The sequence below is a fragment of the Drosophila bipectinata genome, chromosome 3L (assembly GCF_030179905.1).
Source record: "Drosophila bipectinata strain 14024-0381.07 chromosome 3L, DbipHiC1v2, whole genome shotgun sequence".
Classification (NCBI taxonomy): domain Eukaryota; kingdom Metazoa; phylum Arthropoda; class Insecta; order Diptera; family Drosophilidae; genus Drosophila; species Drosophila bipectinata.
In genome coordinates, this window is record NC_091738.1 from 2,052,072 (window position 1) to 2,073,796 (window position 21,725).

Below are 21,725 nucleotides of genomic sequence, written 5' to 3' on the forward strand. Positions count from 1 at the left end.
CAGTCCACTATTCATAAACAAAGTTGAATTTGATTTTTTTTGAGAAAAAATTAACCCCTTATTCTCATCTCGGACACAAAAGAAATAAAGGTACAGACTGCCGCACACTATTAACCTTGTCAACCCCTAAATGACAATTGTTTGAGATATCAAAAGGATAATTTTCAATAAAATAATATTCAAAAGTAGTTTTATGAAAATACAACCCTTTCCAAGTGAAGGTGTGCTTTTCCGGGCTTTTCAAAAAGGGTTTACCGTTTCGAGCAGTTTTCCCCCAAAAACAAATAAAGAAGATCCCTAATCCACGATCATGTCTTCAGGGGGGGTGAGTTCCGGTCCAGTTTTTGTCAAGATTCCTCATTTTTCACTATAGATTCGAACGAACTTTGGCCCTTTTCTCCAATTTTCTAATTGCGCCGTTTATTCGTCCATTGTATTTTTCCGCGACCCTGTTTCACCCGGAAAGGAGGCTACCATTGTTCTATTGTGGCCCTAAAGTAGCTAAAAAAAAACTTCCTTTATATTGTCAACATTGTTACACATTTAAAGAAGAAAACTTGTAAAATTTAATGAAAAATATGCGCAGTAAATGAAGGTAAATTTCAGTCAACAATAACATTTTTTTTACATGTCTCGAGACTTGAAATCTTTTCAGAAAAGCTTTATTGTTTTGGCCTAAAAGATGGCTATGCTTTGCCTAGTCGTTGTATTAAAGCAGTCTTTTTAGATTTCGAGTCTTGAGTTCAATCTTTTCCATTGATAATCCCAAAAAACAAGTTCAGTCCTTGGAGTCCTGAGGGTCGAACATCCCTTAATGAAATTCTACGCTACTACGCACTAAATAAAGCCTGCAGTCCGAAGGATCTTCGAAGTGTGCACCACCTGCTTCCTGTGACTGTGCTGATGCTGATGCTGAGATTTCCAGATATCCTTGCAGCTGAATATACGCGCCCACGCTTCTTATTAGGGTAGGTTCACTTCTTCCTTTTTTTTGGGATTTAAGGATCGTAAAAAATGGGATTCAACTGTACTCCGATCTGGTACAGACGCCTGGAGATGATCTACCATTTGAAATACAAATATTCTTTATAAGTTGTATACACGATTTAATATAATTTCGAATATATATATATATTATTGTATATGCTTATTTACACAGTTATAAATATATATTTTGGTATTGGGAGACATGTACTATGGTTTAACAAATGCCGAGTGTGCATAACTTTTAATACATATAATTATTTGTACGCTTGCGATATACATATATAATAGATATATCTAATATATTTCATATATTTAATACACCTTCTTCTTTTGGATTAGTTCACAGTAGACAACTATGCTATTTTGTGGTAAAAGGTACTCTGCCATAATAGTTACTCGTTTTCCTCGATCATAAGTTTTGTGGAATATGTCTCGTTCAACGTTGGGATTTAGGAATGCAAAGAACTGATTAAGTATAGAGATTGGTTGGTAGTCTGTATCTGGGAAGCCCAGGAAGCTTAGGAGTATCCGGAGGCTTCGTTTTCGCTCTCCTCTACAATGGACTTCTTGTCCTCCGGCCGGCTGCGGCCAGTGAACCTCTCGAAGATGGTGTGCTTGTTGGTGGTAGTGGTGCCCTTTTTGCCGTTTGTCCCCTTGAAGGAGCCCCACGCCATCTTGCCGGCCTCGGAGGTGGTCATCAGGATGGAGTACGAAGAGCAGACCTCTCCCTCCTTGCTGTTTCGAATGCCGTACAGGAAGTAGACCACCATTCCGATGCAAACCCAGACAAAGAATCGCACCCAGGTCACAGTATCAAGGTGGACCATCAGCAGGATGTTGCAGAAGATTCCCAAAGCGGGCACGAACGGAACCAGTGGCACCTTGAAGACCAGTCCTCGGGTGTTTTGGTTGTGGACAGCTATTACCGCCACACAGGTGCTGGCGGCGAAGATTATGAATCCGTAGATGAGCAGGGCCCACCAGGTGCCGGTGTACAGTTGCGTCCAGGAAACCTTCAGCTCCACACAGATGGCGAAGCTCAGAAAGATGAAGAGGATCACGGCTACGGACACCACGGATCCGGGCTCGAAACGACCCAGCAAGGGCTCCAGGCACCTGAACTGGGACTTGAGGCGCCCGGCCAGTACCTCCTCGATCATATCGCTGGTGGGCGAGGAGGTGTCAATGCTGGACTGCGACACCACATCCTCGTCGTCATCATCATCGTCGTCATCCGGGCTGGCTGCCACCGCCGGCACTCGAATGGTGGTAATCCTCTCCATCGGCCTGTAGCGCAGGATGATCACGCTGGCCGAGACGATGGTGTAGGCCAACAGTGTCCCGATCGACATGAACTCTACGAGCTTGGCCAGGTCGAAGACAAGGGCCAGGCAGGCACTGAGCAGTCCAGAAACCACCAGGTTCAGCAGCGGAACCTGGGTGGTGGAATTAATTTTTCCGAAGCAGCTGAAGAGCAGTCCGTCGGAGGCCATGGCGTACATGCACCGAGGCAGAGCAAAAAGGGATCCCAGCAGGGTGGTAGTCATCCCGCAAAGAGCTCCAATCGAGATCAGGTACTTGGCCCAGGACAGATTCAGCTGGCCAAAAGCCTCCGGAAGGGAAGCGGCCGGATTGATCTCGCTGATGGGTATCATCAGGGTCAGAGCCGCACTGACCAGGATGTAGCCGATAGTCACCACAAACAGGGACAGCACCGTGGCGATGGGTATGGAAACGGCCGGGTTTTTCGCCTCCTCGCCGGATGTGGCAATCGAATCGAATCCCACGAAGGCGTAGAAGCAGGTGGCCGCTCCGGCAATAACGCCTCCGATGCCGTACGGCAGGAATCCGCCCTCCGCCTCCGACCAGTTCTTGGTGTCCGCGTACCAGAAGCCCACGCTGATAACCAGAATCATGACGGCTATGTTCACCAGGGTCAGTAGACTGTTGAAGACCGCCGTGGCTTTGACTCCGCCGGCCAGGGCCGCCGCATAGACGATGCACACCACAAAGGCCAGGATATCAGGATACTGGGCTAAGCCCGGCTCCTGAATACCACCTGTTAGCTCCAGGGTGGTGTTTCCAATCCAGCCACCCAGCATGGAGTCCACATAGCCACTCCAAGCCCGGGCCACCGATGCGGCACCAAGCATGTGCTCCAGCAGGATGTTCCAGCCGATGACGAAGGCCCAGAACTCGCCCATCGAGATGTACGTGTAGACATACGCAGATCCTGCCTTGGGCACTCGCGTTCCGAATTCCGCATAGCAGAGGGCCGCCAGCATGGAAATAATGCCAGCCAGGACGAAGGACAGTATAATGCCGGGTCCGGCCATCTCCTTGGCCACCGTTCCGGTCAGAACATAGATGCCAGCGCCAACCATATGGCCAATGCCTGGGGGCAAGTGGAGTATAATAAAAATTGGGGGGATTATAAATCAGCATAAGAGTCAATATTTTGAAAAAGATAAAGAAATATTAGTTTTGTAAGGACCCTTAAAAGATTATTGAATTTAATGTTAAGTATTTTGAGGTATAATTAAAAAAGAAGGACTTGGGAGGTATAGCCCCATCCATTTTATATGTATTTCGTGTACACAAAAAAAACATTTTCCTAAATAATAGCTTTGACTTTGAGAATTATTTTAAAGTAAATGAAAAACAATAAAACATTTTTTATTGTTGAGGAGTAATTAACCTTTTTCCAAAGTCAACAAACACATAAAATTTTTTAGTACTCACTACTATCTAACTACAACCTTTTGAAACAATAAGTCTCGTTTAAACTTTAAAGTGTTTAAGAGTTAAATCTATAGTAAAAGATACATTTTTATCTTAAAGATATTTTTATTAAATACCCAGCAGAGCGATGTCAAAGGTGTTGAGACACCGATTCAGCGGCGTTTCCATGACGTCACTGGGGACCGACTTGGTGCGATTCATTTTGACACAAAGTCCCGACAATATGTGTCTGAGAATCGCACGTCTTGAGCTCGGCATCCTGGATATTCCGTTTGAAACCAAATCCGAAGGTACAATAGCCTTGCAGGCAATCAATTGAGATTGGAATTACAAAAATAAATACTATTTATTAAATATTGTGCGGCACTCTCGACACTTTCACTTGTTGTACACGAACAGCTGTGACAGTATCGATTTTTGCATCCATTTCCAAAGCTCCATGTCTAACTTTCAGAATGTTTACCCATGGGAAGGAGCAGCTTTTTTCTAGGAGCTTTTTTTAAAGTGCCATTAAATAGAAAAACCGAAGAGTACAAGAACTATTTCATTTTAGACATGGCCTTAAGGTATTTTTAAAAACGTTGCAGTATGCTTGGGAAGGGCGGTATGTCACCAAGGGAGGGCTAAATCTTAGCCAAACATCACCCAATATTTAAGGGGAATACCCTAAACGATTCGGGGATCGATTCTACACAAATCTGCATCCAAATCTGAGAACATAATATTTTTTAGATTTTTTGTCAAATTTTCTGGAGGGTCCCCTGTGAAATTCCTCAAAAATGCATGGAGCCACTATATGGCCTCTAGCGATGGCTGTATCTTTGGCAAAACTTATCCGATTCATGAGCGGAATACCTTAAACGATTTGTAGATCGATTCTCCACAAATCTGCATCAAAATCTGAGAACATAATATTTTTTAGATTTTTTGTCAAATTTTCTGGAGGGTCCCCTGTGAAATTCCTCAAAAATGCATGGAGCCACTATATGGCCTCTAGCGATGGCTGTATCTTTGGCAAAACTTATCCGATTCATGAGCGGAATACTTTAAACGATTTGTGGATCGATTCTACACAAATCTGCATCCAAAGCTGAGAACATAATATTTTTTAGATTTTTTGTCAAATTTTCTGGAGGGTCCCCTGTGAAATTCCTCAAAAATGCATGGAGCTACTAAATGGCCTCTAGCGATGGCTGTATCTTTGGCAAAACTTATCCGATTCATGAGCGGAATACTTTAAACGATTTGTGGATCGATTCTACACAAATCTGCATCCAAAGCTGAGAACATAATATTTTTTAGATTTTTTGTCAAATTTTCTGGAGGGTCCCCTGTGAAATTCCTCAAAAATGCATGGAGCTACTAAATGGCCTCTAGCGATGGCTGTATCTTTGGCAAAACTTATCCGATTCATGAGCGGAATACTTTAAACGATTTGTGGATCGATTCTACACAAATCTGCATCCAAAGCTGAGAACATAATAATTTTTCGATTTTTTGTCAAATTTTCTGGAGGGTTCCCTTTGAAAATCCACAAAAATGCGTGGAGCCACTTTATGGCCTCTAGCGATGGATGTAACTTTGGCAAAACTTATCCGATTCATGAGCGGAATACCTTAAACGATTTGTGGATCGATTCTCCACAAATCTGCATCCAAATTTGAGAACATAATATTATTTAGATTTTTTGTCAAATTTTCTGGAGGGTCCCCTTTGAAAATCCTCAAAAATGCATGGAGCCACTATATGGCCAGCGAAGGCCACCAGTCCTTTTGTATGATCTTTTTAGTGTAACTTTACCCATCAGTAAGTGATAAAAAAGAGAATAAGCATTCCTAAGAAAACACAGCAAATTAAAACCGTAGACGTTGGTTGCCCTTGAAGAAGGTTTAGATGACTTCCTTTTGGAAGCTTCAAAGTATGCAATTTGTTTTGATTTCAAAATTGACAAAGGCGTCTTTAAACGAATATAAACAATAAAAACAAATTGCAGCATACTTGGCGTACTCTTTGAATCCAACTTCATTGATCACCTGTGTGTGTTTGTCTACAAAACCGGAAATTAGATGGCCAAAGTAATTTTCTTTGATAAAATGAGTGTTGTTGCAATATGGTTGCTATGGCCCAGTCCATTGATCAAGTTTTCTAAATGTGGTCTTCCAGTTGACGGAATGCCGTTGACTGCTAATTATACTGGAAATCATAATTGAAAGTAATGATTATTACACCTTTATGTTTAAAACTATCAGTATTTCCAAGCATGTATTGATTTATGGGCGATCCAATCAATTTTTGTTATATGTTTTAAAAATTTATTTGCGTAGAACGTCAAACTTGATGGTCGGAAATGCCTTTTTTTTCAGGCGTAGCTCGTTTGTGTATTTTACGTAGTTTACGATTGGAGTTTGGGAATGATATTGAAGTATTTCTGTAGAAGAGTTGATTCACTGACGGAGACTAAGACGTCAAAAAGCCAGAAGATAGACGTATAATTACTTGGTTGAATGCGAAGCACTAAAATTTATTTTATCCAGCATTAAGGTGTGGCCCAGCTATGAAAACTTGTTAAATAGCAAGAGATATTAACATTTGCAAATCTCTTTATTACCATCTACATATATGACATAAAGAATACTTATGCTAATACTATATGGCCAAAAAGGTTGGCCGTTTTGTCTCACCCTTGAGGAGGCCTAAATAAAATTTTCGGCAATAACCATTACTTTGGGATATTTATGCACATGTCCGAAAAAAGCCTAATCAACTAAAATTCAATGAAATGTTTTGCAAAATATAATACATAATGATGAAAGAAATAAAAATTGCAGTCTAGGTTACGTGATGACTTAGTCGGATGCTTTTATCGCGATACTGTCGTGCATGCATTCGGCAAAAGGGAATTACCTTTGACGACATCCATCCATTCAACCAACCATCCATCCATCCATGAATCCGTCTCCGTATTCTTTTTGGCGCCCCGTTCCCATGGCGACAGCTTCGTCTCGATCTCCATCTCCATCTCTCGCCATGACCGTTGCCATTTGGCTAAAATCTATTGGCATCACGATGCGGACGCTGGGCTTCCAAAAACTTTGAATACTAATACCTGTTAGGGATGACCAGCCAGAGGCAGAGGCACCAGCTCTCAACCTGCCGCTACTATATGCCGGTTGTAGTTGCATGACAACATCACCGTCCATCCCACTCCACCTTCACTCCACTCTACACCGCCACACTTCACGGATGGGGTCGTTACAATGACGGATTTTGACTCTTTGGCCCTAAAAGCGCACTGGCGAAGGTGCAGTTTTTCGGCTAAGCCCGAAATGTGCCAGTCGCGCGCGCGCGTTTGGGTCAAGTCAGCCAAGTCAGTGGCTAAGACGCCGGCTAAGATGTGGATGCTGCAGATGCTCACGCGTCGGCTCTGCCCACGAACTCCAAATGGATGAATGAAAAAATCAATAGGCTTCAGCTGAGAGACTATGGAATGCTCTTTTCAAAAGGGAGTTTCTTTTGAGAGATTTAAATGGGGTTTTAGACTCATTTTGATAATATTTTAAAAACTAATATTATTAATTTTACGTTTAAGATTGATTTTTTAGTTTAACTTTATGGTTCTAGATAAAATTCTGATATTTTATGATAAGTAAATGCGAAATATTTAGCTTCAAAGTTATAATGTAGAAATATTACTCATACGACCTGTTGGAAAGCTTGCTTTAAATTTGTTTGTAGAACTTTGCTAAAACATTTTTTAAAAATCATTACAATTTATGGCTTTAAATTTACAAAGTTTAAGGAGTAAAAAACTAAAAAAAAAATATATATTTCAACTAGCTAGAATATATTTTGTATACAATACATAAGAAACACTTGATCATCTCTAACTCTTTCCCAATTGTATAGTCTTACCTTTTATTACTAATAAATTTCTATAAAAAATGTGAATTCCCCCATCCTGTTTCCTAGTTTACGTAGAAATTAATAAAAATTAATCTTTTCAGCAAACAACCTCTAACATTTTTAAAACAGAAGTCCACTGCGCTTGACGTTTTTATTTTTTTGTGAGGTATTTAGAATTTAATAAATCTTAATCGGAATTGTTATTTAATCTTTTGCCACAGAATAAATTTAGTCAACTGGCCAATAAATCGTAATACCCATGTCCCGTTCAGTGTGCGTGTATAAAACTCCACGAGCAACGTAAAATAAACATCAATATACATACGTACAGGTATAAGCTACTAGCATTGCTGTTTTTGTTGTCGTTTTTTTGTTGTTTTTTCTTCAGTTTTTTTTTTGTTTTTTGTTAGTGTTTTATTTTACTTGCTGCGGCTTTGGTTTTTGAGGCAATATCCAAAACGATTTTTGTTAACTCATACGCCGTGTGTGTATATAAACGAAGACGAGTCTCTTAAGCTTTTAGTGCGGCAACGTCCACTTCGGCTGCTGCATCCCAGCGATTTTTCCCCCTCAAGCAAAAGTCCACAAGCCAGTGCAGTAAGTCCAGTGATAAACCAATCAATTGCCCGAAATTGGCCAAAAACTAAGCGAAAACCATTAGAGTGAATTGTTATGGGCCTCCGATCAAGTGCTGCCAATTAATACGATCGAAAAGTGAACCAAGTTAAAATATTACTCAGTGTGTAGTGATGTTGGTTTAATTAAAATAAAAAAAAGTATAAACGATTTTTGGAAAAAATATGTAAAAATTAAGAAATCACATAACCAGACAACTGGCCAACCCACGCGAGATGACCTTGCTTGTAAAATTAGCCGGGTCAACTGACTTGCTGTTTTTTAAAACAAAACGCACATATATTTATTCAAAAAAGGAATGCCTGTGATGAAAGTAATAATTCCAAGACATTGTAAAAAAATGTTTATGGGATTTCTTTATAAGTATTACTCAAAATAAAACCATTTCAACACGGGGATCGGGTTAAACCCGATCTACGGATTAAAAACCTTCACGGATATTCTAACTGCGTATTTTTTTTTGTTTACTGGAACAAATTAGCTTCGGAGAAGATCAATTGAATCGAACATTTCGGGATTATTAAATATTATTCTTGTTCGTAAATTTGTTTATTCGTTTTTGTTTGTAATTATTTAGACCCGAAACAAGTTTCACAGATCCGGTGCCAGAACAGAATGTCATTTGCATAAGTCAATAATTGTTAACTGTATTTCATTTGGCTAAGTACCCTGAAATTTTTTATGAAGGTGAAACCTGCTCCTGCTATATTATTGCATACATTTTTTGTTCTCGGCTTAAAAAACGTCAGTAGAAAATTCAAATTAGATTGCATTTAACAAACAAGCCTATTTTAAATTCTGTGATCAGCGCCGGCTTACCAAATCAGCACATCTTGGCCAAACTTGGCCATAACACAAATCAAGATGTGACCATAAAAGATAGCCACAATGCGAGATAGCCGCATTTCACCAATTTGTCAATGAATTAAGTCCAAAACTAAAACGATTATGAGAACCATGAGGCGCTATGTATAATCAATCTTCGTTCGATCGTTAGCCGGATCATTCATGGCATTAGGCCATCTTATTTAGTAGACACCTGTATGGTAACACACAATATGAAAATACGTGCCTATGCATATTGATATGGATAGTGGAGCCTCCGGAGTCCGGACTAATCACCTGCTAGCCGTGATTAATACGAAGAAATACGCCTATGCGAGATGCTACGAAATGTCAAAAGTTCAGGGTGAAGCCATCAATGTCCGAGCCGTTTTTATTAACTCTCTGAATGGTTGGCCAATACACAATTGAATATGATTGTTTATTTTAAAGCCGCGGGCGGGACTATTCCACCGCCAACTATTCTCCTTCTATCTTTCAGTTTCGACACCGAATTTAGCAGCTTCGTAGTAATGGCTTTTCAACCTATAATTGACCAATTAAAGTTCCTTTAAAAATATGAATAACTACAAGTCGTCAACATAAATTGACTCGAAATCAAATAAACCATTAATGCTTTTGTTTCTGAATTTAAATAAATGACCTGCTAATTTCGAGCTGGAAAATAACTATATCAAGATAACTGGCGAACATTAAAAAATGGTGTATGCTGGTTTTCAAGACCAATTTTCTGACATAGTGAACCAATTTTTATAAAATTGATCATAATTATACAGTCATAGGAGGAGAAGAGAAAAAACCTGCAAACTAAGACATCCAAGCCACCAAAACCCACAAAAAATTGGGTCGTCGGAGATTAGGCGAACGAAAGGCAGGGACCGAGAGAAATAACATATTAATCGCGTTGAATATGAATCGGATGTAGTATGAATGGGGGGAGTGTTTCGTCATAATCTATGCTACCTCTTGCTAAATTTAATAGGTTGTTTTATATATTTTGGGACCGAGACGAATTTTATTTGCAGAAATTATACGCCAAGACCTGCCAACTGGGATATCCGAGAAATGATAAGGGTTTTAAGTAAATAATTGAATTTAAAAGCTGGAATAATTATATTTTATTTGTTGAGACAAAACATTATTTAAACATTACGTAATATTCAAAAAAGAACAAATAGAAATCTTCACACGCAAATCATCCGTAATCAAAAGGTACTTTTAACGTCTCGTTAGCCTAATGCTTGGAATAACCTAGACAAAAGGGGGCACAATGAACACAAAATATACAAAAAATCACCTAATCATCCGGGCTAACATCTTTCGTGAAAAAAACAAAACACATCATACCACACAAGCCATCAAATTGCAGAAGCCAATGCCACACAAAAGGCACCAAATCGAAGCCCCTTTTATCAACTGCGGCTAAGCAAATATAGGCGTTTGGCGTTCGTCACTAACGTATTTGCTTAGCCTGCTACTACTCCCTTTGCTGTGCCCCGAGCGTGTGTGTGTGTTTTGAATTTATGGATTTTGAAATCGGCAGCTTTTTTCTTTTTTAAAGGTTAGTTGTATTATTTAAAAACCCAAACCCGTTTTCGAGCCGCAGTCGGTGCAGCACCCTCCGTTCACCGTGCAAAAGAGGTCCGGCTCGACTTGGCTCGTGCAAATACTCAACGGCATGCACTCAACCGTAATTAGCGATAAAGAAGATCTTACCTCATCTGGGAGGGGAGATCTGGTCTGATGTTAAATACTAGACTATTCCAGTCTTGTGATTTTATTAGTTTTAACAGCTATCTTTGAGATAAGCCCCTGGGTTGCCCTTTTTCTTTGAAGCTCATTAATGAATCACGATGGTTACCTTTATATCTTCAACACAATTATGCAATTGTCCATAACTTTTAAGTCTATAAATTGGCACATTAAACCTACTGCCTGTCATTGAAACTGCATTTTATTATTTAATATTCATTAATCCCACTTGAATCTTACAGAGACAGGACTTAAAATACACTAATCATGGTCAGATTCGGCCACCTTATCGTGTGGGCCTTGCTTTTGGTATGTCCGATCATCTGTACTTATCTAGAAATCATGTAGTTTATGGTTATTATTTTGAAATAACGTTTAAGGTCATTACTACGGGCACTGATCTGAGCGGCGATGACACTCTCAACGACATTCTGAGCGGTCTTGAGTTTGACGACGACTCCTCCTCGACCAGATTAAGCCGCGACACCTCGTTCTCGGCGAGAAACATTGAAAAGATCGATGTGAAATGCGACCAAGGTAATGGCATGTTGGTGGAGGTGCAATTCTCGGAGAACTTCGAAGGAGTCATCTACAGTCAGGGGTACTACAATGACCCCAAATGCAAGTATGTTATGAAAAAGACTTAATCCACTGATAGTTTCTTGATTAATTTTTAATTATTAATTATTTATTAATTAGCTATGTCAAGGGTGATAAAGCTGGCCGCAGCTTCACATTCACAGTGCCATACGACGGATGCGGCAGCAAGCCCTCGTGCTCCGTGTGCGCCTCCATCGAGAACATCCTGATCATCCAGGACGACAGGGACATTCAGAACAGCTTCGATGTGGCCAGGAAGATATCCTGTAGCCGCGGCGATGAGAAGGAGAAGACGGTCTACTTCAAGCCGTTCGTTGTGGACATGTTGGAGGTTATTTCCGTGGATACTCCCAGCGGTCCGGTGGAGTGCTGGATGGAGATCGGCACCGGTACTCCGCCCAATGTCAGACCCATTCAGGGCACACTGACCCTCGGCACCGACGTTACCTTCACCATCAACGTCAAGCACTCGGAACAGGCCTGGGACGTCAATATACTTCAGTGTTATGCCTCGGATGACATGGATTTCGAGGCCCAAACCACGAAGCGGTTGCAGCTCTCAGACAAGAGGGGGTGTTCCATAAAGGAGAAAATATTCGGAGAGTGGAAGAAGTACCAGGCGCAGTCCAGTCTTACCTCAACCTACTACAACACCCTCAAGGCGTTCCGATTCCCCGATCGCTCACAGGTGTATCTGAAGTGCGACATCGAGCTTTGCAACGGAGCCTGCAAGCGAGACTATTCCTGCGGAAGCCTGCAGACTGGCCCATGCACCGAAGGATCCACCGATCCCCAGTGCCTTCAGGATCATTTAATTGCATCGAAGACAACCCCGAAACCCCGCTGCTATCCTGGTTCCCGAGACCCAGAATGCCAAAGGGCGACTACCCTGCCACCCACCACAATTAGGATTCCCATTGCGTCCACGTTTGCACCCAAGCCGCAATGCTATCCTGGTTCTCGGGATCCAAGCTGTGCTGGCACACAACCGACACCGAGACCGCGGTGCAGTCCAGGTTCAAACGATCCGGAATGTCAGCCAGCCACTTACCTTCCGCCAACCACGAGGAGAACCCCGATCACCACACAAAAGCCAAGGTGTTATCCAGGTTCTATCGACCACGATTGCCAGCCCGCGACCTATCTCCCCCCAACAACGAGGCGAACTCCCGTTACTACACCAAAGCCGAGGTGTTACCCAGGATCTCCTGATCCTGCCTGCTCTCCAGTTACTAGACCTCCTCCATTGACTACACCTAAGCCAAGGTGTTACCCCGGATCTCCTGACCCAGAATGTCAACCTAAGACAAGACCTCCAGTGACTACATCCAAGCCAAGGTGCTACCCAGGGTCTACCGACAGCCGCTGTCCCCAAATCGTGACAGTGCCTACAACAAACCAGGAGCCCAAGTCGACTTGCTACCCAGGATCTAATGATCCCGATTGTCTCAACTGCTACCCTGGTTCACCTGATCCACGATGCCCCAAGGTGGCTACTACTCAAAAGCCAGGATGTTATGAAGGATCTGATGATCCAAGATGCCAGCCAGCAACCTATTTACCTCCAACGACTCGCAGACCAACCACTGCTCCTAAGCCAAGATGCTACCCAGGATCAACGGACCCAAGCTGCCCACAACCAACTACTCGGGTACCTTTGACAACATCTAGGCCAAGATGCTATCCAGGATCAACGGACCCAAGCTGCCCACAACCAACTACAAGGACGCCTGTAACTACTTCCAAACCTAGGTGTTATCCAGGATCCACTGATCCTGAATGTCAACCGGCGACTAGACCGCCCGCAACCACACCTAAGCCTAGGTGCTATCCAGGATCGACGGATCCAAACTGTCCCCAACCAACTACTAGGACACCCTTTACAACACCAAAGCCAAGGTGTTATCCAGGCTCCGACGATCCCGATTGCCAGCCCGCCACCTACCTACCGCCAACAACGAGGCGACCTCCAATAACTACACAAAAACCAAGGTGCTACCCGGGATCTCCTGATCCTTCCTGTACTCCGGTAACCCGACCACCTTTGACGACTTCAAAGCCAAGGTGTTACCCCGGATCTCCTGAACCAGAGTGTCAGCCCAAAACAAGACCACCTGTGACTACATCAAAACCACGGTGCTATCCAGGCTCAACTGACCCTGAATGTCAACCCGCGACACGACCTCCAGCAACAACACCGAAGCCTAGGTGCTATCCTGGTTCAAATGATCCCGAATGTCTTAACTGCTATCCTGGTTCGCCAGATCCAAGATGTCCAAAAGTGCCTACCACCAAGAAAGCAGGATGTTATGAAGGTTCAGATGATCCTAGGTGCCAGCCTGCCACCTACTTGCCACCAACTACTCGCACGCCGACATTAGCGCCTAAACCAAGATGTTATCCCGGATCAACCGACCCAAGCTGTCCCCAACCAACTACAAGGACTCCTTTGACAACATCTAGGCCAAGATGCTATCCAGGATCATCGGACCCAAACTGTCCACAGCCAACTACCAGGACCCCTTTGACAACATCTAGGCCAAGATGCTATCCAGGATCATCGGATCCAAGCTGTCCACAGCCAACTACACGGACGCCTAAAACTACTTCCAAGCCAAGGTGTTATCCGGGCTCGACTGATCCTGAGTGCCAGCCCGCAACCTATCTTCCACCTACGACAAGAAGAACCACAATCCCTCCTACTAGGCCAAGGTGCTATCCAGGATCCAGTGATCCATTCTGTCCACAGGTAACAAGGCCTCCATTGACTACTTCAAAGCCAAGGTGCTATCCCGGATCGACGGATCCGAGTTGTCCCCAACCAACTACAAGAGCACCATTGACAACACCTAGGCCAAGATGCTACCCAGGATCGTCGGATCCAAGCTGTCCACAACCAACTACAAGGACTCCTGTCACTCCCAAGCCAAGGTGTTATCCAGGGTCGACAGATCCCGATTGCCAGCCAGCAACATATCTTCCACCAACAACACGAACTCCAGTTACTACTCCAAAACCAAGATGCTACCCAGGATCTTCTGATCCTGTCTGTGCGCCGGTGACTAGACCTCCAGTGACTACATCAAGGCCTAGGTGTTATCCCGGATCTCCTGACCCAGAGTGTCAGCCTAAAACTAGACCGCCTGTGACTACGTCAAAGCCTAGGTGCTACCCGGGCTCAACAGACAGCCGTTGCCCACAAATCGTGACGGTTCCTCCTACAAAGGAAGAGCCAAAGCCAGCTTGCTATCCAGGATCGAAGGACCCAGAGTGCCTCAACTGCTATCCAGGTTCCCCTGATCCGAGATGTCCAAAGGTGCCAACCACCAAAAAGGCCGGATGTTATGAGGGATCTGACGATCCAAGATGCCAACCTGCCACGTACTTGCCACCAACTACTCGCACACCCACAATTGCTCCTAAGCCAAGGTGCTATCCCGGGTCAACGGATCCAAGCTGTCCACAACCAACCACAAGGACACCTGTAACCACTTCGAAGCCGAGATGTTATCCGGGATCGACAGATCCAAGCTGTCCACAACCAACCACAAGGACACCTGTAACCACTTCGAAGCCTAGATGTTATCCGGGATCGACCGATCCAAGCTGTCCACAACCAACGACAAGGACTCCTTTGACAACTTCAAAGCCGAGGTGCTATCCAGGCTCAAGGGATCCCAGTTGCCAACCAGCGACTTATTCCCCACCGACTTCAAAATCTCTCATAACAACCTCTAGGCCCAGGTGCTACCCAGGCTCCGACGATCCGGAATGCCAGCCAGCCACATACCTTCCTCCCACCACGAGAGTGCCCGTCACTACATTGAAACCAAACTGCTATCCCGGATCCACGGATAGTCGCTGCCCTCAGAAGCCTCCGACAACACCAAGGCCCAAATGTTATCCCGGCTCACCTGACCCAGAATGCCAGCCCACAACATACCTCCCACCGACCACTAGAAGAACCACTGTGACGACGAGCAGGCCACGTTGTTACCCTGGCTCCACTGATCCTGATTGCCAACCAGCTACATATACTCCCCCCACGACTAGAACTCCTCCGACTACTCCCAAGCCGAATTGCTACCCAGGTTCCACCGACAAACGTTGTCCCCAGGTTATAGTAACGACACAAAGGCCCAGGTGTTATCCCGGCTCACCTGATCCAGAATGTCAGCCCGCCACTTATCTCCCGCCAACAACTAGAGTAACCACCAGAACTCCTGTGACTACTTCCAAGCCGAACTGCTATCCTGGTTCCACGGACAATCGTTGTCCTCAGATACCGGTGACAACTGAAAGGCCTAAGTCAGCTTGTTATCCAGGATCACAGGATCCGGAATGCCTCAACTGCTACCCTGGTTCCCCAGACCCTAGATGTCCCAAGGTTCCGACAACCAAGAAAGCTGGATGTTTCGATGGCTCGGATGATCCCAGATGCCAGCCGGCCACTTACTTGCCGCCAGCAACCCAGCGCCCACCTACTCCCGCCCCGAAACCGAACTGCTATCCAGGATCAACAGATCCACGCTGCCCACAAACGACAACTAGAAGGACTCCAGTCACAACTGCAAAGCCACGGTGTTACCCAGGATCACCAGACCCGGAATGTCAACCGGCAACTACTAGATCACCTGTTACCACCATGAGGCCGAGATGTTATCCGGGTTCCAGTGATCCCGATTGTCAGCCGGCTACAACAAGGATTCCAGTGACTACTTCCAAACCAAACTGCTATCCTGGATCCAGAGATAGTCGCTGTCCACAGATACCAGTAACCACTCCAAAGCCTAGGTGTTATCCTGGATCACCGGATCCCAGCTGCCAGCCTGCCACTTATCTGCCTCCGACAACGTCGCGCCCGGTTCCTACTCTGCCAACCACAAGGGCACCCGTGACTACTTTAAGGCCCAAGTGCTATCCGGGCTCTAACGACCTGGAATGCCAGCTTATCCCTACAAGAATACCTGAAACCACATCCAAGCCAAACTGCTATCCTGGCTCCACAGACAGACGTTGCCCGCAAGTTCCGGTTACGACTCTGAAGCCTAGGTGCTACCCAGGATCGCCGGACCCAAGTTGCCAGCCTGCCACTTATGTTCCACCAACAACATCTCGTCCAGTTCCCACTTTACCAACCACCAGGGTACCAGTAACTACTGTGAGACCGCGATGCTATCCGGGCTCAAGCGATCCTGAATGTCAGCCAGCCACGACAAGAATACCTGTGACCACGTCGAAGCCAAATTGTTATCCTGGCTCCAACGACAGTCGCTGTCCTCAGGTTCCAGTAACGACTCAACGGCCCAGGTGTTATCCCGGCTCATCTGATCCAGAATGCCAGCCCGCCACTTACCTCCCACCGACAACTAGAAAAACAACTGTTCCAACGAGTAAGCCCCGATGCTATCCTGGCTCAGAAGATCCGGATTGCCAACCCACCACGTATACTCCTCCCACGACGAGAACACCCGTGACGACCTCCAAACCAAACTGCTATCCCGGTTCCACTGATAGTCGGTGCCCGCAGATACCGGTGACAACCGCAAAACCCAAGTCCGCGTGCTATCCAGGTTCCTCAGATCCGGAATGTCTCAACTGCTATCCTGGCTCCCCGGATCCGAGATGTCCTAAAGTTCCAACCACTAGGAAGTCAGGATGTTTCGATGGATCGGATGATCCCAGATGTCAGCCTGCGACTTACTTGCCGCCTGCAACCCAGCGACCACCCACTCCCGCTCCTAAGCCGAACTGCTATCCAGGATCCCCAGATCCTCGTTGTCCACAAGCCACCACAAGTAGGATTCCAGTTACAACAGGAAGGCCTAGGTGCTATCCAGGATCACCAGACCCGGAATGTCAGCCGGCAACAACCTTGAGGCCAAGATGTTATCCGGGCTCCAGTGATCCTGAATGTCAACCGGCTACGACCAGGACTCCCGTAACTACTTCCAAGCCAAATTGTTATCCTGGATCTACAGATAGTCGCTGTCCACAAATACCAGTAACCACTCCGAAGCCTAGGTGTTATCCTGGATCACCGGATCCCAGCTGCCAGCCTGCCACTTACCTGCCCCCAACGGCATCCCGACCTGTTCCAACAACCAGAGCACCAGTGACTACTCAGAGGCCGAGATGTTATCCAGGATCAAGTGACCCGGAGTGTCAACCCGCCACTACAAGGGCACCTCCTACTACTCCCAAGCCAAACTGTTACCCAGGCTCCTCAGATCCTCGCTGCCTTTCGGTTCCAGTGACGACACCAAGGCCCAGATGCTATCCAGGTTCGCCAGATCCTGCTTGTCAGCCTGCCACTTACACCCCGCCGACTACGAGAGTGCCATTAACCACCTCCAAACCACGTTGCTATCTGGGCTCCAATGATCCTTCCTGCCAGCCAGCCACTTATCTTCCTCCCACGACGGTGCGACCTCCAGTTACATCGGCCAAACCGAGATGCTACCCGGGATCCAACGAACCCGGCTGCCAGATACCAACAACCAGGACGCCAGTGGTGGAAACGACACCGGTCTACTGTTACCCAGGATCAATCGATCCTCGCTGCCCCGATTCCGGCTACAGGGGCACCAGTCGCATCCCGGCCACATACCTTCCCCCGTTGAGTGACCCGGGCTACGACAGGACCATCCGCAATGCAAAGACCTCCTTCTTCAAGGAAATCAACCAGCTAGCTTTCACGGATAACAATGTGTTCGAACTGGAGGATGACGACGAGGTGTCGTCGCGGGTGAAGCGTGAGCTGAGTTTCGAGGACGAGAGCGAGGATCTCCTGTCCAAGAGAATCTTCAAGCGCGAGTCCAACGAACAGCCATCAGAGCAAGAAGTGATCTCCCTGACCCTCGGAGTCAGGATGGGCATCAGTGTAAAATAAGTCGATGGAGTTCTAGTAGCCGTTAAGCTTAAAAATATTATATAATATCATCATGCGCCGATATGTATTTACCTAGAATGATATTCATTAAATATAATCCTATGTACAAATTAGAGAACTCCTTTAAAATGTCTTATCCGTCCCAGATTAAGGGATTATACCTTCAATCTCTGCACACGATGGGTTTGTACTTTAAATAATTTAATTAAATATTTCAGTAATTACATTAGAACAAACGCTTGAGCTAAGTGATGCAACTTGGTCTTAAGATTCCGGATATCGGCAGTAGGAATTGCTCTCGATGGACTCATGTGGAATCCACTCTTCGTACAACGGCAGCCGGTTCTTCAAAGTCTCGATTTCGCGGAGAATCCTCATGACATTTCCGCCAACCAGCTTCTTGATGGCCGCATTGCCCCACACCCTGTCCCTCGCCAGTTCGGCCAAAAGCAGGGCATAGCTTTTGGGTGCTCCTCCTAGACCGATGTGGTCCACTCCAGCCACCTTGCGCACATAGTTGATGGCAGTGATGGCCTCCCGGACGCTCAGGGTCCGATCACCGCAGCGCTCCAAATTGAGCAAAATGACGCCCCCATTCTCCGGTAACAGGCTGCAATTGAAGATGATTCATCAATATTCTAGAGGCTTGATGATTCAAGAATAATCTCACCTGAGCACATGATCCGGAATGGAGGCTATATTGGTACTATTGCACATGGAAAGTGGTGTGGCATTGGTCAGAAGTACGGGGGCCTTGGCGGTTTTCAAGACTGCCAGCATAGCAGCTTCGCTCAGCATTGAAATCTCCACCAGCATCCCCAAGCGATTCATCTCGAACAGCATTGTCTGCAATCGTAAAGGCAGTATTGCAACATCTATGGAAAACTAAGATCTTGGTCCACCTACCTGTCCAAATTCGTTAAAGGAATTGGTTATGTTCTCCTCGACAAGGTAGTCGGGTCGGCGGATAGCCGCTGATGCCCACGGTGTGGTGCACTCCAGACTTGTGATCGACACGAACCGGGCACCAAGAAGGTAGATCGATCGGAGAACGGCGGTACTGGTCCCAAGAGCATGGCCACCACTGATGCCCATCAGAACAGCGACCTCGCCGCGAATGTGGGTCTGCTCCATCTCGTCGGCGGACTCCACGATATGTAGAGAATCTGTGGCAGCTGTGATACGCTTGGCCTTATCAATACCCTCCAATGTGAGCTGCACTGCATCCAAATATTGGGCTCCGCATGGCACGGCAATGGGCCAGAGGACAGCTCCGATGTGGTTCTGTCGCACCTCGAACAGATTGCTGCTGTTGAGGCTCATGGTGCTTGGCGGCTTCCAGGAGCCTTCAATCAGAGGCGACTCCGTGAGCAAGCGGCGGATGAAGGCAAGACGCGCCTCCAGGAGCGAGGAAGAACGCAGTTGAAGGGCCAAGGGGATTCCTCCAGCCATAGCGATGCAAACGAGAACTAAACCAACGCCAAGTAAAATCTTTCGACCACGAGATCTCTCGGGACGCTCCCCTGAGGACTCGCTGCAGGAGTCCTTCTTGGAACTGTATGAGGGGATTCCTCCATTTGAGCATCTTATCTTTTCATTTCCCCCGCCGAACTTGGTTATCTCCGCGGGCAGTTCGATGTCCGCAATCTCCGTAAAGACAAAGCATTGCTGCTTGCAGTGTGGCTGGTGCTGGTGCAGAGGATGCACTTCCAGGAATTCGCGATTCGGTACAGGGTTCATTGCATCGCACGGGATGTCCTGCCAATTCCTTCGCGGAGATTGTTGTCCAACGGATTTGTTTTTATTCAACAAGCTTTCACTGAAGCTACAGCTTGAAACGAGTTTAATATTGATTTTTATTCAAGCTCAAGGACATGCGCATTGTCCATTTCATTTTGTCAGTATGGCAGCATCCGAGAGCGGAATATTTGAAATACTTTATGCAGTTTATCTATCTCAAACAATAGAACTACCATTTCCTTTCTTTAAAAAAAGTCTTTATATTGCAAAACTTAAAAAACTATAGGCTACTACTTTTTATGCGATGCAATAACTATTTTCATCAGCTTATGTGGCGGCAGGGACTCTAGGACGAGGAGCAGCTGAATCTGATTAGTTATGCAGTTGGAGTTCAATGCAATTTGGACGGCCTGAGCAAACCGCTCCATGCACTTCTGATAAGCTTCATCCGAATCTGGAGAAGTTTTAGATTCGCCAAGTCGTGCGCAGTAGCTCTGCAAGGATTTAACGATCTGCATGAGATCCTGGAAGGGAAGTGCCGTTGAATCGCTACTGCTTCCGAGTTGCTGGAGAGTTCGCAGAATGGACAGGTGCAGATTACTGTAGGAAGCGCGATTAGAGACTAGAGGAGCTAGTACCACCCAGCGGAGGAGTCCAGCCAATGGTGTGGCATAGGGCATAGCAATAGCTCCTGCCGGCAGTACCAAAGGTTGCTGTGACGCTTGACACAACGTTGGGTTCTCCGTCATCCATTCAGTTAGTGTGTCTAGCAGAGCATCTGGTGGCGGCGTTAATACATTAGATCTCTGGTCGTTGAGATACAGATCCGTCACTGAAACCATGAAGTTGGCCGCAAAGTGTGGTCCCACCATAGGAAGCTGCTTCAGTTGCTCCGGCGTTTTGCGGGAGTAGCATATAAAATCGCTGACTATATTCTGGGCCACCTCCAGGCTGAGCGGCGTCTTGCAGCCCACTTGTTGCATCCAGGTACCGGCTGAGGAGAGAAGAGGTGCCACGGACCCAGAAACGGCCGTGCTAATGAGCCTGGATAGTAGCTTGGACCGCTGCGGCGTCAGATGACTGCCAAACAACGACAGGAAAATTGCATTTCGGGTAGCATCGCGTCCTGGCCTAGAGAAGTACTCGATCAGCGTAATAATTAGCTGAAACTCCTGGAACAGATTTAACTGGCTAATCGGTAGCGCCTGAGACTTTCGCCCGTCGCCATCCTTTGTGATTCTCTCCAGGAATATGTACTCTGATATGATCTGCATAACTAGATTCTGTTTGTTTCGGCTGGCGATTAAGGTTTCTGCAAAATACGATTGTTAAAAAGAACAACTCTTTAATCAAGTAATGTTTACCCAATCTTGTGAGTGCCTCCACCGCACAGGTCGGATAGTTATCCAGCTTCATGTCTAGCTTTCGCAGTGTGGACTTATTTGTTTCAACCGACAAAGACATGGTTCAGCCTTACTATATACTCTAAGAATTAATAATAATAACAGATAAATAAAAATAAAGACCAAATTGTAAATATATTATTAGAGGTGGGACTAAGTCCGATAAATTCCGGTCCTACTTCTGCGATAGCTTTGGCGTCATACGGCCACACTGCTGCCATCCCGCG

At 45.6% G+C, this 21,725-nt stretch overlaps 4 protein-coding genes across 4 annotated transcripts; 1 reads left to right on the forward strand and 3 right to left on the reverse strand.

Annotated features, from left to right (window-relative positions):
- Positions 1-1,163: 1,163 nt before the first annotated feature.
- On the reverse strand, positions 1,164-4,119 carry LOC108126147 (cationic amino acid transporter 4). The gene is made up of 2 exons (XM_017242586.3): positions 3,846-4,119; positions 1,164-3,382 (listed from the first exon to the last, which is right to left on the reverse strand). Exons 1-2 carry the CDS (start codon positions 3,985-3,987, stop codon positions 1,506-1,508), a joined length of 2,019 nt encoding a protein of 672 aa, XP_017098075.2. The 5' UTR covers positions 3,988-4,119; the 3' UTR covers positions 1,164-1,505.
- A 4,033-nt stretch (positions 4,120-8,152) lies between these two features.
- On the forward strand, positions 8,153-18,465 carry zye. Its single transcript, XM_017242577.3, has 4 exons — positions 8,153-8,229; positions 11,106-11,172; positions 11,244-11,488; positions 11,563-18,465. The coding sequence occupies exons 2-4, from the start codon at positions 11,131-11,133 to the stop codon at positions 18,353-18,355; spliced, it is 7,080 nt and encodes a 2,359-aa protein (XP_017098066.2). The 5' UTR covers positions 8,153-8,229; positions 11,106-11,130; the 3' UTR covers positions 18,356-18,465.
- Positions 18,466-18,578: 113 nt separating this feature from the next.
- Positions 18,579-20,226, reverse strand: LOC108126150 (dipeptidase 3). Its single transcript, XM_017242594.3, has 3 exons — positions 19,262-20,226; positions 19,026-19,201; positions 18,579-18,965 (listed from the first exon to the last, which is right to left on the reverse strand). The coding sequence occupies exons 1-3, from the start codon at positions 20,093-20,095 to the stop codon at positions 18,620-18,622; spliced, it is 1,356 nt and encodes a 451-aa protein (XP_017098083.2). The 5' UTR covers positions 20,096-20,226; the 3' UTR covers positions 18,579-18,619.
- Positions 20,227-20,330: 104 nt separating this feature from the next.
- Positions 20,331-21,667, reverse strand: LOC108126160 (integrator complex subunit 15). Its single transcript, XM_017242609.3, has 2 exons — positions 21,460-21,667; positions 20,331-21,407 (listed from the first exon to the last, which is right to left on the reverse strand). Exons 1-2 carry the CDS (start codon positions 21,557-21,559, stop codon positions 20,386-20,388), a joined length of 1,122 nt encoding a protein of 373 aa, XP_017098098.1. The 5' UTR covers positions 21,560-21,667; the 3' UTR covers positions 20,331-20,385.
- Between the last annotated feature and the right edge of the window lie 58 nt (positions 21,668-21,725).